An 18,087-nucleotide genomic window follows, 5' to 3' on the forward strand; every position below is an offset into this window, starting at 1 on the left:
ATATTCAGTTTAGCTAACTACTTACCCGGCAGTTCTGGACTAGACTATAGACTAGACTATAGACTAGACTATAGACTAGACTATAGACTAGACTATAGACTAGACTATAGACTAGACTATAGACTAGACTATAGACTAGACTATAGATAGACTAGACTATAGACTAGACTATAGACTAGACTATAGACTAGACTATAGACTAGACTATAGACTAGACTATAGACTAGACTATAGACTAGACTATAGACTAGACTATAGACTAGACTATAGACTAGACTATAGACTAGACTATAGACTAGACTATAGACTAGACTATAGACTAGACTATAGACTAGACTATAGACTAGACTATAGACTAGACTATAGACTAGACTATAGACTAGACTATAGACTAGACTATAGACTAGACTATAGACTAGACTATAGACTAGACTATAGACTAGACTATAGACTAGACTATAGACTAGACTATAGACTAGACTATAGACTAGACTATAGACTAGACTATAGACTAGACTATAGACTAGACTATAGACTAGACTATAGACTAGACTATAGACTAGACTATAGACTAGACTATAGACTAGACTATAGACTAGACTATAGACTAGACTATAGACTAGACTATAGACTAGACTATAGACTAGACTATAGACTAGACTATAGACTAGACTATAGACTAGACTATAGACTAGACTATAGACTAGACTATAGACTAGACTATAGACTAGACTATAGACTAGACTATAGACTAGACTATAGACTAGACTATAGACTAGACTATAGACTAGACTATAGACTAGACTATAGACGAGACTAGTAGACTAGACTATAGACTAGACTATAGACTAGACTATAGACTAGACTATAGACTAGACTATAGACTAGACTATAGACTAGACTATAGACTAGACTATAGACGAGACTATGACTAGACTATAGACTAGACTATAGACTAGACTATAGACTAGACTATAGACTAGACTATAGACTAGACTATAGACTAGACTATAGACTAGACTATAGACTAGACGATAGACTAGACTATAGACTAGACTATAGACTAGACTATAGACTAGACTATAGACTAGACTATAGACTAGACTATAGACTAGACTATAGACTAGACTATAGACTAGACTATAGACTAGACTATAGACTAGACTATAGACTAGACTATAGACTAGACTATAGACTAGACTATAGACTAGACTATAGACTAGACTATAGACTAGACTATAGACTAGACTATAGACTAGACTATAGACTAGACTATAGACTAGACTATAGACTAGACTATAGACTAGACTATAGACTAGACTATAGACTAGACTATAGACTAGACTATAGACTAGACTAGACTAGACTATAGACTATAGACTAGACTATAGACTAGACTATAGACTAGACTATAGACTAGACTATAGACTAGACTATAGACTAGACTATAGACTAGACTATAGACTAGACTATAGACTAGACTATAGACTAGACTATAGACTAGACTATAGACTAGACTATAGACTAGACTATAGACTAGACTATAGACTAGACTATAGACTAGACTATAGACTAGACTATAGACTAGACTATAGACTAGACTATAGGACTAGACTATAGACTAGACTATAGACTAGACTATAGACTAGACTATAGACTAGACTATAGACTAGACTATAGACTAGACTATAGACTAGACTATAGACTAGACTATAGACTAGACTATAGACTAGACTATAGACTATAGACTAGACTATAGACTAGACTATAGACTAGACTATAGACTAGACTATAGACTAGACTATAGACTAGACTATAGACTAGACTATAGACTAGACTATAGACTAGACTATAGACTAGACTATAGACTAGACTATAGACTAGACTATAGACTAGACTATAGACTAGACTATAGACTAGACTGTAGACTAGACTATAGACTAGACTGTAGACTAGACTAGATTACTTTGAAACACTACGGTAATGATATTCTTTTTCTGTTGATAACAAAGAGTAAATAAATGAATTTGAGTAAACCAAGCCGTTAGACATGAATTCCTAGCAAACTGCTGATTCACCTACACACACACTTCATAATAATGTTCATTTTTGGCTTCTCCTTTCCTAATGACTAAAAATTGTTCATGTTCGAGCAATATTTTGTTTGGAGACATCAAGTCTGCCATATTTATTGAAATTTTTATTTCAGTTTTTTTTAGCGTCATATGACCTCAATTTTATTAAAAAACAAATAAAAAGAATACTTACAAACTTTTATTTATAACTGCGTGTTGCTACTTACAGATACATAAATATATACTTACAAGATCCATATATATTTACTTGTGTATGGATGTATGTTCATATATGGATTTCAACACTTAACGTAAACACTAGGGTGATCGACTCGATTTTTCAACCGGTTTTAAAACCGGTTTTTTCTGCTTTACCAGTGTCGGTTTTTTCTTAATGTCGATTTTTCGAATATCGAATAACCTGGTTTTTTCACTTTTTAAAAACCGGTTTCGAATACTTTTATTTGCTTTGTATTCAAAGATTATTTAAATGAAATTTTTAAGTAAATAATAATACAGCCCGCCTAAATTTTAAAAATATTCGAGTCGAGGAGCTAGCGTATATTTTTCTAAAGCTCCTTTAGTTAAACTTTTTTGATTTTCCTAATTAATTAAAAAAAATTTATTTGTAAAATTGATAACTGTTTGATAAAATTTTATCAATCTTAAGATTATATTCAATTTACAATAATTAATTTACGGCTGAAATTTTATGGAAGTGTTGTCCTAAACAGGGCTTTTGAAATAAGCTAGGATTACATAGTACCTTATGTTTAACAGAAGTGTCCCACTTTTTTCCTAATTTTTTTATATTAATGAAATAATGTAAATCAGACGACTAGATCTATAGTTATAATCTTTTAAACTGTTAAAAATCATTTCTGGCCATGTTTTATTAATCAAATTTAAACATAAACATTAAGTTTTTAAAATTAAAATATTTTTTTTTTTATTTATAATGAAAAACCGGTTAACCGGTTTTTTCTGAATTTGAAAAATATCAATCGGTTTTTTTTAAATGTCAACTATTCGAACTATTCGAAAACCGGTTTTTGGAAAATATCGAATAATCGATCACCCTAGTAAACACACACTCAGAGTTACTCACTTTTTTCACACCCATAGATTTTGCATTATCATATAAAATGTATTACAATATCCTTAATATGCATATTTTTCCATATTACTTACTTATTACTTTTTTCATTCGTATAATTCTCAATTTGTTTATGCTTAATTGTGCATATAAATTTATATGCCACGCACCACAAATTTATTTGAATTAAAAAGAAAATTAGAGAGATACCAAAGACAACAAATTGCTATTTAATAGCTGTGTGAATATTATACCGCTAATTAGAACATTTTTTATTTGAATAATTTATTCTCGGGATAAATTTCAAGGTTCTTAGTCAGTACGATATATTTTCCTTTAGTGTTGATAGTGAAAAAGTAATGCAAGGGATTTAGAATAGTTTTGCAAATGCATTAAGCCTATCTTAACGGTAAATTGAATTCGCATTCGTAGGTACAGGTTTACGGTTATAGGTGAGAAACTCTTATTCGAGTAATTATAGATATATTTAAGTAACAAGGTTGTTCTTTTAGAATATTTCCCCCAAAGAGTAAATTTTCTTTATCACATTTCGGCTTCAAGTGATGCACAGTGGAATATAATTGATTTTCGAGCGGCATAATATTTAAAATATTTAGCCATGAAGCATTTGAGTTTAAGTTATGAAAATGTATCCCACAAATGGTCCATGGGCGGCGATATGGTGACTCAAAGTAGTGGACCTTCGACGTTTTTTTGTATCCCATACGATATCAATAATATATTTTTGATATAGTTTTGAAAAGCGCTCAGATAGGTCATTCAATACCAGAATACCGACAAATGATGATTGGTCCTCGAACACTGTCCTAAAAGACGACGTAATCTCAATCTACTCTGATAGTTCAAAGACAGAAAAGGGCACGGAATCGGGAATCTTCTCCGAACAACTGAAGCTTTTGCTGTCTCTTCGACTACCTGACACCTGCACGGTCTTTAAGGCAGAGATATATGCCATTGATACAGCCGCGAGAAGAATCCGGGAATTGAATATATAAAAATTTGACTATACATATATACTTGGACAGTCTTTCATCAATCAAGGCTCTTAATTCCAATGTTTTTAAGTCGAAATGTCTTCTTAATTGTATTCAATCATTGGCACAACTGACACAACATCACGTTGAGTTGATATGGGTTCCAGAACATGAAGACATCCGGGAAAATTAAGTATCTGATGAAAGCGCAACCAAAGGGTCGTCCCTAGACTTAACTCTTGCACAAAGAGATATTCACGCTCCTCTGGTGACCCTATTAAAATTGATAGATGACTGGATTTTGAGTGAGATAGAACTCAGGTGGTCAAATATATCAAATATCGAGACTGCTCTGTCTCACTCTGACAACGGATAGGACTAGGACTCTCCTCTCTTTTAGTTAGAATACAATTAGGCTTCTCACTGGTATAATTACTGGGCACTGTATGATTAGACATATGTCGGAACGTATGGGCTACCCACGTTATAGCTACTGTAGAAGCTGTATGGACGAGAAAGAAGAGGAATCAATACAACATCTTCTATGTGACTGCCCAGCCTTATAAGAGCATAGACTACTATATCTAGGTAGAACTCTTTTCCATGATCTGGACTGTCTCAGAGATGCGTCACTAGTAAACATGATCGGTTTTATTAGAAATACCGGTTGGTTTTCACGGAGACCGCAAGAACCAAGTAGGCAACGAAATTAGGGAGGAAACCCACTCTCTCAATATAATATAATGATAATTCTAAGGGTATCACAATGGCCCACAAGGCCTCCGAGTGAACTCGCTAACTAGCGAGCAACCCAAGTAACCTAACCTAACCTAAATGACATGATAGCGTGCAGTATTTATCTCCAAAGTAGGGATCAGAAACCGAAAATCAGTTTTAGTAACCTAGAATGTGTTCCCTATTTATTCCTAAAGTATTTTCCCAGTCCCGAGAGAAATGTCGACTCTATGGGTTAAATTGTAAAAATAGAATTGTTGGTCCATTTTTCATTTAAAAACAGAAAAAGGCTTAAAATACTTATAAAGCTTATAATAAGCTGCGTATTTCGAACACTGTGGGACCTAGTTATTTTCAAATAGCATCATACACACTCACACTTACTCTCACACATACATAGTGATTATTATATAACAAAAAACTATAAAAACCTTCCTATTATTCTCTTCATTTGTGCGTTAAGAAAAGAGTGAATGTCAGATAATTTTGATTATAGTTAATTTAGTTAATTTAAGTTAAAATCATGCAAAATAAATAATTTATTTTCATCTTACGTCTGCTTTTTATTTACGCTTTTCATTGTATGTGTGTATGTATTGTATTGATGTTTATGTATGTGTGTTATTTTATTTCCTTTTCCTCTTTTTTTCTATCTTCTACTAAACACTCTATTTTTGATTTAAAAACTTTAAAGATTTTTTTTCGTCCTTTTTTTTCGGTGAAAGCTTTATTTTTATCAACCCCTCCGGTTATTATTGTTGTTTGTATTGTTGTAAATATATTTTTTTGTGTCTTCTTTTTTTGTATTACCAAAAAAGAAATGAAAATTAAGAAGAAGAAGAAAAAAACTAACTCAACTATAACTGCCTTTTATTTAAATTTGCAAACAAACAAACTATAAACGAGAGAATAAAAATAAAATCAGCAAAAAAAAAGAAAAGAAATAGAAAACTATAATCAAAAAGTAATATTGTGCTACATTCTTGTTTTTTTATACAAAATACTTAAACAGAAAACATTATTATTTGGTTTTTGTTGTTGTATTTTTTTTTATTTGTTGTTTTTTGTTCGTATTAAAACTACTTACCACAACTACTACCAATAATTACTATCTCTACTCAAACTGCAGAATTGTGATACAGAAAAAGAAGATATGACCTTTTTTTTAGAAAAAAAAGAACTAAAAATTAATATATAAAAAAAAGTCACTCTGTCTCCTAATGAACATCATCGATACAAAAAATGTTGTAGACAAAAAAATGTTAAAGAACAAAACTAAGCTGACTGGTATAATAACATTTTATTAAGCGTAAATATTGGCTTTAGGAATTAAATTAATAAATGTTGGTAAAATACATCAGCAAAGATCAAAATGTCTATATAGATAAGTTATTGTTAAGGATAAATAATGTAATATCTTTAGGGGGAACTTAAAGCTTCTTAGATCTCTAGTAACAGAATTTTAAATGGGTTTGGGGAGTTTAAATTTTTGGTTGCCATATAGTCGAGAAAGATTGTCAAAAACCATAATGTAATATGTAGTTGTAAAAATATTTATCAAAGTTTTATATTTAGCTTATTTAAAATAAAGCTTTTAAAGCTCTAGTTTGACTAAAAGCCTTTAAAAGTTCAACTTGTTCAGAATCAACCACTTAGCTACTACTACTTAGCTATCAAGGTATATAGTACATTTTCAAAATATCGGGGACGTATCCAGGGATTCCCATCTTGTTTAACTTTGGAAAATCCATAGAGTTGGTTGGGTTATGTGGTAGATTACTACGAGCAAACTGTCAAGTAGAGTCTTAAGGTCCCAGTTTTGACAAGACCACACTACTTGTCAAGTGAATTGTTGCGTATATTAATGTGATGTTAGATCCAGCCTGTAGCTGTGAGATGTCTCAATTGGTCATATAGTCTGAGTTCACCAAGGTTGGATATAATGTATTTTCACATATATTTATTCCTCTTGACAGCTAGGGCAGGGTATTAGCAGTTAAAGTGGCAAGTCATTACAAATGCGACAAAATTCATTGAAGCGGAGCACTAGCCGACTTGCATGTCTGCCTAGCATCTAGTGTTCAAGTATTACTGCCAGAAACCACGATATATCCTGCCTATTTTTGGTTATAAGTCACCTTGTGTCTCTTGGCCCCTCTAACTCCATCTATTTTCAAACTTTTGCAGAAGGTTAGATTAGGTTGATAGTAGGATGTATACTACATCAAATCCGCAGAAATACCCCAATCAATGTTCAGAAACTCAATGTTCAGAAACTGGACGTAATTCCTAAGAATTTTCCAATATTAGATCTAACTTCGACGAATGCCGACAGTGGCAAAGAAAGTTTTCCAGCGTTTTACTATCCTCTCCACATGCTCTACATTTGTCTGAATCCGCACGACCAATTTTGTATAGATGTGCTCGTAATCTTGTGTGTCCAATCTGAATACGTACCATCATACTAACCTCAGACCTGCTTATTTTGAGCAGAATTCTCGTCTTGCTCTCATCATCGTCATTGCATAGGTTCTACCCACCGTTTCATTATTACGAGTGGCCTTATGGGATTCTCTCAACCATATTTTTAAGTTAGCTTTTGTTGCATCGAATGGTTCTGCGTTTGTCAGGTTAACTACATCGAGCTCACTTTCCTTTAAAGCTATTACATTCACCCTTTCGTTGCGGACTACCGAGTGGCCTAGTATCCATATGATATAAACCTTACCTCGGGAAGAGTATTCACTTCAACTTTTGAAGAAAGAATCTAAAAATACTTCTACGCTACTGAAACAGCCATGGATATATCCAAAGCAGATTCTAGCTCATTTGTCTGTTCATCTCCAGAGAAGTGTTTATGCGCAGGGACCCCAACTAGGGTAATGTTTGACAGGAGAAACAGCCTTGACAAATCATTGTTACATGATTATACTAATAGGGAAGTGGTACTTTAAGAGGTTAATGAAAGGAGTGACCAGATAGACTAGTCCATATACTAATACATAGACTATTGACTAATCCATTTAAGTACATATCTGTCCCTGCTAAATCGTCTGCAATTTCATTCCCAAGTATATTATTGTGACCCGGTACCCGGTACCAGGTACCTGTAGCTCTCTGCGACGGCTGACTACCTTGGAGCTAATATTTCTATTGCATAGTGCCTTTATAGCAGCCTGACTATCTATCGTAGATCGTGATACCGCTGCTAATATTGGTCTCATAGATATAAGCCTTGCTGCTTCGGCCACTGCGAAGACCTCAGCTTGAATTATGCTGCATTCATTTATAAGTCTGAGACTACATATGTTCTATACCTAACTTTTAACAAAAAAATACCGTTTCATTTTCGTTTTTGAAGCCTCGATACCATCCTGGCTTACTGTCTCCCAGTTAACACTAGGTGGAAAGATTGACATAATCTCTTTATCCCAACAGATGTGGGATGCTTGATAATCCGTATTAATAACATTACAATTAAAGTCTCTTATTAGTGAAGAGTGAGTGCCATGTATCATTAATTCTTAGTTGTCCAATCTGATTAAGTCTGATTTGTATTCTTAAGGTGTATTCCTTAATGTGTAGATGAAGTAGATCTATACCTAAAATCCTACACATTGACTCAGTAGCATTGGATCTACTCTATCAGTACATAATGCATGACATGCATTCATCTAACTATGATGTCACTGCTTAATTTAGCTTGAATGTGACGTTGTGTTAGTACGTTCATGATCCAAGCTTTATATTACTAAAAGCGCCTGCTATATTAAGGAAATATGATAGTGAATATTCTCTTTGGGCAAAAGATTTCTCTATTATTAAAGTTAGATTTATGAAGTGCGGTTTCCACCGATTTTCCTTTAATATAGGCATGTTGATCCATAGAAAAAACCATGTTCAACATACACGTTCTTATGTGATCATCCAAAATCCTTAGTCCCCATAAAACCGAACCCCCTATATTGAGCTTTGGAGTGAATGATGCGCCTTATTTGAACCTAGAGTGATTCATATTTGATCCTAGCCCCCTTGATCCTAGCCGCCATAAAATAAATCGAAATTAACACAAAATTCAACATAATTGCTTTATTATTAAAAATAATACACATTTAAGATAATACTCATAACTGGTGTTGGTCGGCCATGCCCGATTATACTTATAGGTAAGATGGGAAACATATTAACCTCTATTATCTAAATTTAGTTACGTTTTTCAAATCTTATGGGATTTCCTTAAAAGTAGTAAAATGTCGTATCAATTTTTCATGAGTTATTACACTCTTGCAATGAATGATCGAGGTATGACAGCAAAAGAGCTCTTAATAGGCATAGCTTTTAAAGTTCAAAGATTTCAAAGCTTTTAAAATAAATATTAAATCATAATATTTATTTTAAGTTAAGGTAGGCAGGATAAAGTAAGTACAGATAAAGCTTTCAAGTCCGTCAATACGTTTTTAGTCTTTTTAATAATAATGCTAGGATAATGACAGTCATAATTCCCTTTAGCCAAATAGTGTTAGTATTTAAAGCTTGATTAATTACAAAGGGAAAATAAAAGTGAATGAATGTTACTACATAATAGATATTTTGAATGAAAATTATTCGAATTATATATAATTACTTATTGATGAAAACATTTGTATTTAAATAACAATGTGTTGGCATTATCTACAAAAGCTTTAAAGTAGATTCCCCAGAAAGTTTTATTATATTTCAAAGCTATTATGTGTATATGTATAAGTGGCCCACATTATGAGTAAATAACCGTAAATTACCCATTTAATACATCAAGGACTGATGTATTAACTGAAATGAAAACCATAAAAATTACCTTTATATTTAACCTAAAGCCAATTTTATAAAAATATAAAACTAAACAATAATAAAAATAACAACAAATTTAAGCAAAATACCACTCAATCGATGTTGTTCATTAAGGAGCTGAATTGTAAATGCACAAATTAAACAAAGTACATTTTGAAAACAATTTATTTTTAACAATTATTTATTAAACAATTTCAATTTTATGTTTTTTTTTATTATTATTGTTATTGTCGTTGTTAAACCATGATAAACAATTGTTTTGTCAAGTTGATTGCCAAACAATTTAGATTTTTCACGAAACTTATTGATCATAATGGCTCCAAATAATTGGCATAATTGTGATTTGTTTTTTTTTTTTTTTTTGTATTCATTATTTAACTCGAATTGAATTATAATTTTGTTGTTGTTCTTATGAAAAAAAAAATGGAAAAACTATAATAAAAAAAAACCAAAACAAAATCAATCTATTGTAAACAGTCAACCTTAAATAGCAAAGAAAAAATAATGAAAGAAAATTCTATATAATTGAAAGCCCAGAGACACAAAAATTAAACTAAATACTCTCTGTTAAAGTTAAAAACTGTTTTGTAAAGCTAACGAAACAATTTTTAAATAAAAATTAACATTTTCCCAGCACCAACGAAACTAGAACTTAAAAAAAATATATTAACAATAAAATGAATGAATGAAAAAGAGACAACAAAAGAATTGAAACACAATTTATTATAAAATTAATAAAAAATAATTGAAGATTTAAAACAAAAACATTGGTTTTGTTTTCCTTTTTTTAAGTTGAAATTTTTTAATTTTGTAAATATTTCTTATGACTTAATTGTATAAAATTTTGATAATTTTTTTCTTTGTTTTTTTCTTTAATAAAATTTCATTTCAAAACCCAGTCGAAGAAAAATGTTTAATCATTAAAACTGTATTACTTTTTGATTTTATCCATTGTATATTTTTTACCAAATAATTATTGAAAATATATGTATATATGTATATATATTTGTTTTTTTAATATATACATATATCCTTCGTTGCTCATTTCGTTTGATGATAATGAAAGTAATCATTCCAACAAATTCAGCAGCCAATCATACACTTCAATCAAAGGAATTCGAAACTGTCGTAGACTCAATTGAGTAATTTTTTTTTTCAAATAATTAAATCACACAGCACACTCACTTTCTCAGTACCAACAAATAAACTACAATTTTCCAAACACCAGAGCAATTACAATTGTAGCGGCCACTTTACAAAAGCATTCATTACTTTTTAAAAATAAAGAGAGACAATATATCAACTTACATACATATGTACATATCGAAGAATTTGTCACACTTTCGTAAAACATTATCGCTTAAAGTTGCGATATAACACACTCTCATTCTATTGCGAACATTTTAAATCAAACATTTTAAATCTTCTTCACTTCCACTACACCCTCACTAGAAAACTGATCTATTAATATTGTTAATACTTTATTACACTATTGAAACATTGGGGCTTGCCACAGAATTCCATTCTGATCCGAAAAGTGGAATTATTTTGGAAATTTTAATCGGAATGAAAACTTTGTATGAGGCCCCATTAAAGTGCGTTAAAGTGATTAACAAAATTAATGGGTTATTTTCGATTTTATGTAAATTTTGTTATCAGTTTAGTTTTATTTTTGTTTAATTTTTTTTATAAATTTCTTAAATTTATCTTTTTTTGCTTTAGCAGTATCAAAATTTGTTGTATCGTAAGTTCTAAGAAAGAGTTACCCGTAAACTAGGAATAGGATCGGAGAAAATAGCGATGTATAACAATATCGCATTCGTTAGCAGTACTTTTAATAATCAGACATCTAGATATTATCTACAGATAATAAATTCTTTCTAACTTCTCTATAAAAATTTCAAACAGATCAAATAATTCAAAACATTAAGTTCGAGGTATTATTCTTCTTATATAATGAAAGATTAATGTTTGTTTGTAATCGATAAACTCGGGATATACGGCACCTACTGGGAAAAATTCCTGAGATCGTGAAAAGTTTTCCTTTAAAGTTTAAAAGATCACATCAGTGTTTTACATTTCAATCACTTAAAAAGTTCGGAGTATTTAGATCTTTACATGGAGAAAAGTATAGATCAAAATTAGGGCCACTTACGCAGATCGGTTTTAAAAAGTAAGAACTACTGAACCTAATGGAACAACAATTTAAACTTAAATTTCAAGAACCGCAAGAATTGCTTCTGCGAAGTCTTAAATTTTTCCGGTAGATGACGTCATACATTCAAACTTTAGTAAGTCACACCTACTAATCGCTTAATTCTAGCTGTACAGTCCAACAGACTAAATTCCTAAAATCCCCCTTCAAAATTTTGGCCAAATTTTTATGAAATTACTTTTTCTCGGCTTTTCGAATAGTTGGCTTAACACATACATACTTCAATGTAGAATTACTACTCTGATTTTTAAAGGAATCTCTTGACTTAATGTTTAGTTTGAAAATCAAAGAGATTGTATTTTCTCAAATGGATCAGTATTATCTGGCTCACTGAATATTGTTAATACTCTATCAGAATTTTAATACTCTATCAGATGATTTTCTGCGGCAGAGGTAGAATTACTGCTTTAATTTTTAAAAAAATCTCACGGCTTAATGTTTAGTTTGAAAATCAAGGAGATCGTATATTCTCAAATGGATCAGCATTATCTGATTCACTGAATCAGAATTTTGATGACATATATTTTAAATCCAATTGACTTCTTCTGATTACAGAGGATCGGAGATCTTCTGCGGCAGAGATATAAATTGTCCACACCTTTTATGGCCAATTGTACATGGACCGGCGTACAGAAATTGCCAAAAAGGGGCTGTGGTGAATCGTCTAACAGCTCACCCAGCGGTTGTAAAAGTACCAATGTGTTATAAAGCGTTATGACAGATGTTCGCGTAAAGCACTTCTGTTCACAGCTGCATAGTTCACTGGTCTAAGATGGAGCTATTGTGACAATAAACTTATATGATTTCGTATTCGTTTGTGACCGAAATTTTCTTTAGAATCTGATAGTTCTGTACTTACCGTTTCATTTAAACTAATAGATCATGACTTAGGAAAGTACCGCTGTGTAATAAAGCGTTATGACAGATGTTCACATAAAGCACTTCTGTCCATATCTGCATAGTTCACTGGTCTAAATGGAGCTATTGTGACAATAAACTTATATGTTTTCGTTTGTGACCGAAATATTCTTTAAAATCTGAAAAACATTGATAGATCAATACTTCCCGGTTTTCATTTAAATTTCATTTAAACTAATAGATCAGAAATTAGTCTCACAATAATACAACGTTAGTGATTTTTAATCCACATTTCCTCAAATAAAAGAACCATTTTAACACGTTGACATATATTACGCCGATAGATACAGCGACCTTCAAAAAAAATTGTTTAAATTAACGGTGGGATCGAACAATGCCAGAATTAAGTTATAATATAATAAAAAGAAAGATAAGCAAAGATAATATTCGAGATGATCTATTACAATTTTGATTTAACTACTCCGTAAAGTTATTACTCGAACGCTATAGGAAAAGGGACTTAATTAGATCCTAGAAGATAACAAGTAGGTCTTATTCGTACATCGACAGAGAGTAAAAACTTAGTTCCCCGACTAGTTTTATTGGGTTTTGATACATGTGTGAGCATAATTGAGCGTGAAAGAACGATTACAAGAGATCAGATAAGCGATTTGTCTGACCTCTTTTCACTAGTCATGGAGCTAGTGCTTTTAAAAGAAGTTACTCAAATGTCCATATATTCGAGTCTGATGTGATAATCTTTAACAAAATATATAAAATTTTCCTTTGGAAACATATAAATAAAATCAAAAATTGTTTGGCAATACAATAGTGGATAAAAAATATTTAATAGTAAATAAATTTCAAAAAGATACTGCTAAAATTTATAACAAATTAAGGTTCTTTTTTAAATAAAAATATATTCAAAATTTATAATTTTTTTCGTAAATGTTTCTTTAAATCTGTCTCTGTTTTCTGTGTGATATATATTGTATAAATAATTCTAACTCTGTCTGTTAAGTTTTGTTCTCTCTCTCTCTCTCTTTTGATTTATTATTATGTTAATTGTTTTTCTATCTCTCTCTCTCACTGCCAGAAAAGAATTGAATTTATTTTCCGTCTATTTTATATGCACGTTATAAACTAAAATGCATCCAAATTTTCTATATAAAGTATTTATTATAAATTAAGTATTTTATTATTATTATTATTCTTATAATTTGTTATTTAAAATTATAATTTTAAATTTAATTTTTCATTTACACCACAAATAAAAAAAACACAACCATTTTCAAGGCGTTAAATTACAGTAAAAAAAAATATAAAATAATTAATAAAAATTTTCATTCATACATTAAAATAAACTCTAAATCATTTGACATCTCTTTCTCTTGCTCTAACTTTATCACTAACTCTTCACAATAAGACACATAACTAACTCTTTCACTCTCTATCTAACTCTCTTTCTAAATAACTCTAACCAAACTTCACACTTCACTTTAATTTACACTAATTTTAAAAGACATTTAGACCTAATGACCAGGACCTTTAAAATCCAACAATCAACCTACAAATTTACGCAGCAGCTTGCCAAAATCTATATGTAAAACAAAAGTTTAATAAAAAAATTTAAAATAATTAACCTAAAAAAGTCTAAAATGATAACAAATATTTAACAAAATTTATAAAGAAATTAAGAGAAAATAAAAGTAAATGTAGTAAATATAGTAGAATTGCATATAATAGAAATATGTACTAATACTATGATTAATAAAAAATTTTAATTAATTTAATTAAACTTTCAATTCAAACCATGTGTGTTCATTAGTTACCAAATTATTTTATTGTTTTTTTGTTTATTATTTATTTGTTATTAAGAAAAGCTAAGAAAAACAACAAAACCGTTATAATTATTTAATATAAAATTAAACAAAAAAAAAAAAATAAAACATTCCACAAAAATGAATAAAAATTTTTGAAAAACCTTAAAAATATTACAAAAAAAGAAAACAAAAACTTTATAAAAATTATGGGGCCAGTAGTACGTAAGTGTTCGGGCAAAATCTAAGTATTTTGGTGATAATCAATCTGAAATTATTTCAAAAAAATGCTTTATGTTTCCTAGACTTTAAACAAATAAAATCCCTTAATTATTAAACAAATTTAATTACTAATTTATTATATATTTAAATTTAATGTATATCCTTTACTTAAACATTTTAGTGGCAATGCAAATTAGGTTTTTTTGTGTTCAATATCATCATTATTACTTAATTATTTACTATCCTAATTAACAATGTTAATTATTTTCAGTTTTCTCTTTTTGTTTTTTACTTAATGATCATTTAATTTTCCTTAAGTTTTTCTCTCTACTACAATATGAATAGTTTTCTGTGTGTGTTTTCTGTATTAAATTAAATTCCTAGAATTTTGAATCTTTAACTAAACTTAACTAAAATAATTAAGAAACAAGTCAATTAATTACCTCAAAAAAAGAAGACACTTAAAAACGCAACTAACATCTATCAATTAGTATTATCTACCAACAAAAAACAAATAAATAAATAATTAAATAAATAAATTATAATAAATAACGAGCACCCAACAAAAAGCAAAAAAAAACCAAAACAAAAAAACCATTTCAAATCGCCCTTTTCAGATGTACGGTAACTATGCGCCAGCTGGAAGCCCACCGTTGCCAGATATTATAGGACAGTATTATTCTCCGGGATACGGCGGCCCTGGGCCATATGATTTGTATGGAGGACCTTCGACATCGGCTGGCTACTTGTATGATCCTGCGGCTGTGGCCGCCGGTTATTATGGTCAAACCTCGCCCATACGTAGGCGCCGTTATAGCATTGCTGGCCTGCCGTCGGCCTCAATGATGAACGATTATTATGGTTACCAGCCGGTGGGTCCACAGCCTTTGCATCAGTCTTCCTCTTCGAATATTATTAATTTGCTCAACGAGGCTCACAAGTCGATATCGCGCTCCTCCCAAATACTCGGCCATCACGCACGTCTGGCTCAGGCCCAACAGGCTGCCGCCCAAACCGTCACACCCCTAACGCACTATCCCGGTCGTGTCATATCTAGTTATCCCACTCTGCATCCGGGTGACACCTCGCCGCCCTATCTGAACGATAATCTTATGCAAATGTCCGCGAGTTTTTCGTCGCAGCCGAACATGTACTTCCAGCAATACACACAACCACCTCAGGCGGCACCCGGCCAACTGGGCATGGGCGGTATGGTTGGTGGAACGCGTTTAAGACCCGCGTACTCGGTATCGAATCTAAACTATCTCAATTATCCCAGTGGTGTGGGGGTGGGGGTAGGTGGCGTCGGCTTGGGCGGCAGTAAATATGCGACGACAGCAGGTGGTGTGGCCGGCAGTAGTTATATAAACCCGTACTCTCAAACCCTATACAATCCATCGGATGTGAATGCCTACAATGTCAATAATATTATGCAACAGCGCAACTTAATGTCATCATTACACGCCTCGAATCCCGCCATATCGCAACTCTATCAACAGCATCAGCATTTGCCATCACAGCAGCAACAACATCAGCAGCAGCAGCAACAATACAATACGCACCAGCAAATGCTGGCCCATAATATACAACAGCAATTCGCTGGCACCCAACATTATGCTCACCAAATACCGCCCAGCACACATCCCTCAGCTCATATACATGCCTCGGTACAGCAGCAGCTGAATCCGGATCATCAATTTCACATACACCAGCATCAGAACCACTTGCAAACACATCCGCTGGCCGCTCTGGCCAGCACGACGGCACCCTTCCCGGCCACCCTGACGAGCAGCGCTCTGCACGATGTGCGCAGCGCCATGGGTGGTGGAGGCGGTGGGCTTGGTGTTGGTCTCGGTAGCAGTGGTTTGTCTGGTTCCGGCGGTGCTGCATACGATCACTTACTACACTCCTCATATCCGCACCATCATCTGCAACACACTCACTCGCACATGCAGCATCCGTTGTCGGCAACAACTTCATTAGGACACTCATACTCTCATCATCCGCATCATATGTCACCATATTCGAAAATAGATTTAGATTATCCAAAACTGCCACAAGAGCAAAAACGACAAGTAAGTTTTAAATTTGACGTAGATACGCTATCTCTAGATTCTTAAGTCCAAAAGCTAATTAAAAATTTAATCAATTTCTAAGAAATATAAACTAAAAAAGAAAATTAATAAGTACGCTGCAACAATAAAGCATTTTACTGCCTAAAAATTTAACTTAAAATTAAATTACTTATAAAAACAATTAAAATATTTCAATTGGAGAAATACATATCTCTATATATTATTCTATCTATATCTCGATCACGCTCATTCTCTCGCAGCAAAAACAAAAGCCCAGCCCGAGAGGAGGACAGAACAATAAAAAAAACCGTTACAAAAGAGTTTAATTAGCATAAATTGGTATATGCATAAACTTATATACATATAATTATGTATATGTATGTACATGTGTACATATTGCTAATGCTGCTGCTGCAACTATGACCACAATTATAGCGGCTTTTTGCTAAAAGGAATTTGATTTTATATGAAAATAATTGAAAATATAAGAAATAAAACTGCATTTATGCGCTCATAGAATTCTTTCATTTTATTTCTTTCATTCATTTTTCTCTTTATTCTCTACTTATATTATGTTACATCTACATATAACGTTGTTTTTTTAGCAATAAATATTTACATACTAATAATTCATTTCCTTTTTTTGTAAACAAACTGCTAACAAATGGCTTAGAAATGCATTTATGAAACGAAAGAAAACGAAGAAAAACATACAAAATATTTATGTGCATTTTTTTGTGGATTCCTAGATCCGGGAACATTATGCATTTACTTACTTTTATTATTAACAAACAATATACCAAATGCCAAATTTAAACAAAGAAACAAACAAAATTTTTTCGTTTTTTAGGGAATACTTACAATATTTAAACTATTTTGATTAGAGAATATTAGTCTAAAAACGAGGACGAGTTTAGAGAAATCTACTTTTGAATATAAAAGAAAAAAACACTTATAGAGATAAAGAAATACTACAATAAATTTTGTAGGGATACGGAAAAATTATAAATAAAAACACAATTGAAGCGTTAGGCGATAACTACTACAAAATGGTTGTAAACCAAATAAAGTTATAGCACGAGATTCTTTGGGATAGTTAAACTTAAGTGATTTTGAGTTGACGATGTTGTAGTAAATTACTAGTACTATGCGGATCCACAAATTTTACC

At 31.7% G+C, this 18,087-nt stretch overlaps 2 protein-coding genes across 6 annotated transcripts in view; both read left to right on the forward strand.

Annotated features, from left to right (window-relative positions):
* LOC119606552 (myosin-11-like) overlaps positions 1–18,087 on the forward strand; it is a 65,022-nt gene that overhangs the window by 15,537 nt on the left and 31,398 nt on the right. The gene's annotated exons all lie outside the window — the stretch shown is intronic.
* On the forward strand, positions 15,186–17,051 carry LOC119606553 (la-related protein Larp4B-like). The gene has a single exon (XM_037960103.1). It carries the CDS (start codon positions 15,461–15,463, stop codon positions 16,961–16,963), a length of 1,503 nt encoding a protein of 500 aa, XP_037816031.1. The 5' UTR covers positions 15,186–15,460; the 3' UTR covers positions 16,964–17,051.

Source organism: Lucilia sericata, unplaced genomic scaffold (assembly GCF_015586225.1).
Source record: "Lucilia sericata isolate MDLA Ls3-8-SP2 unplaced genomic scaffold, ASM1558622v1 Contig000600F_arrow, whole genome shotgun sequence".
In the NCBI taxonomy this organism is placed as follows: Eukaryota; Metazoa; Arthropoda; class Insecta; order Diptera; family Calliphoridae; genus Lucilia; species Lucilia sericata.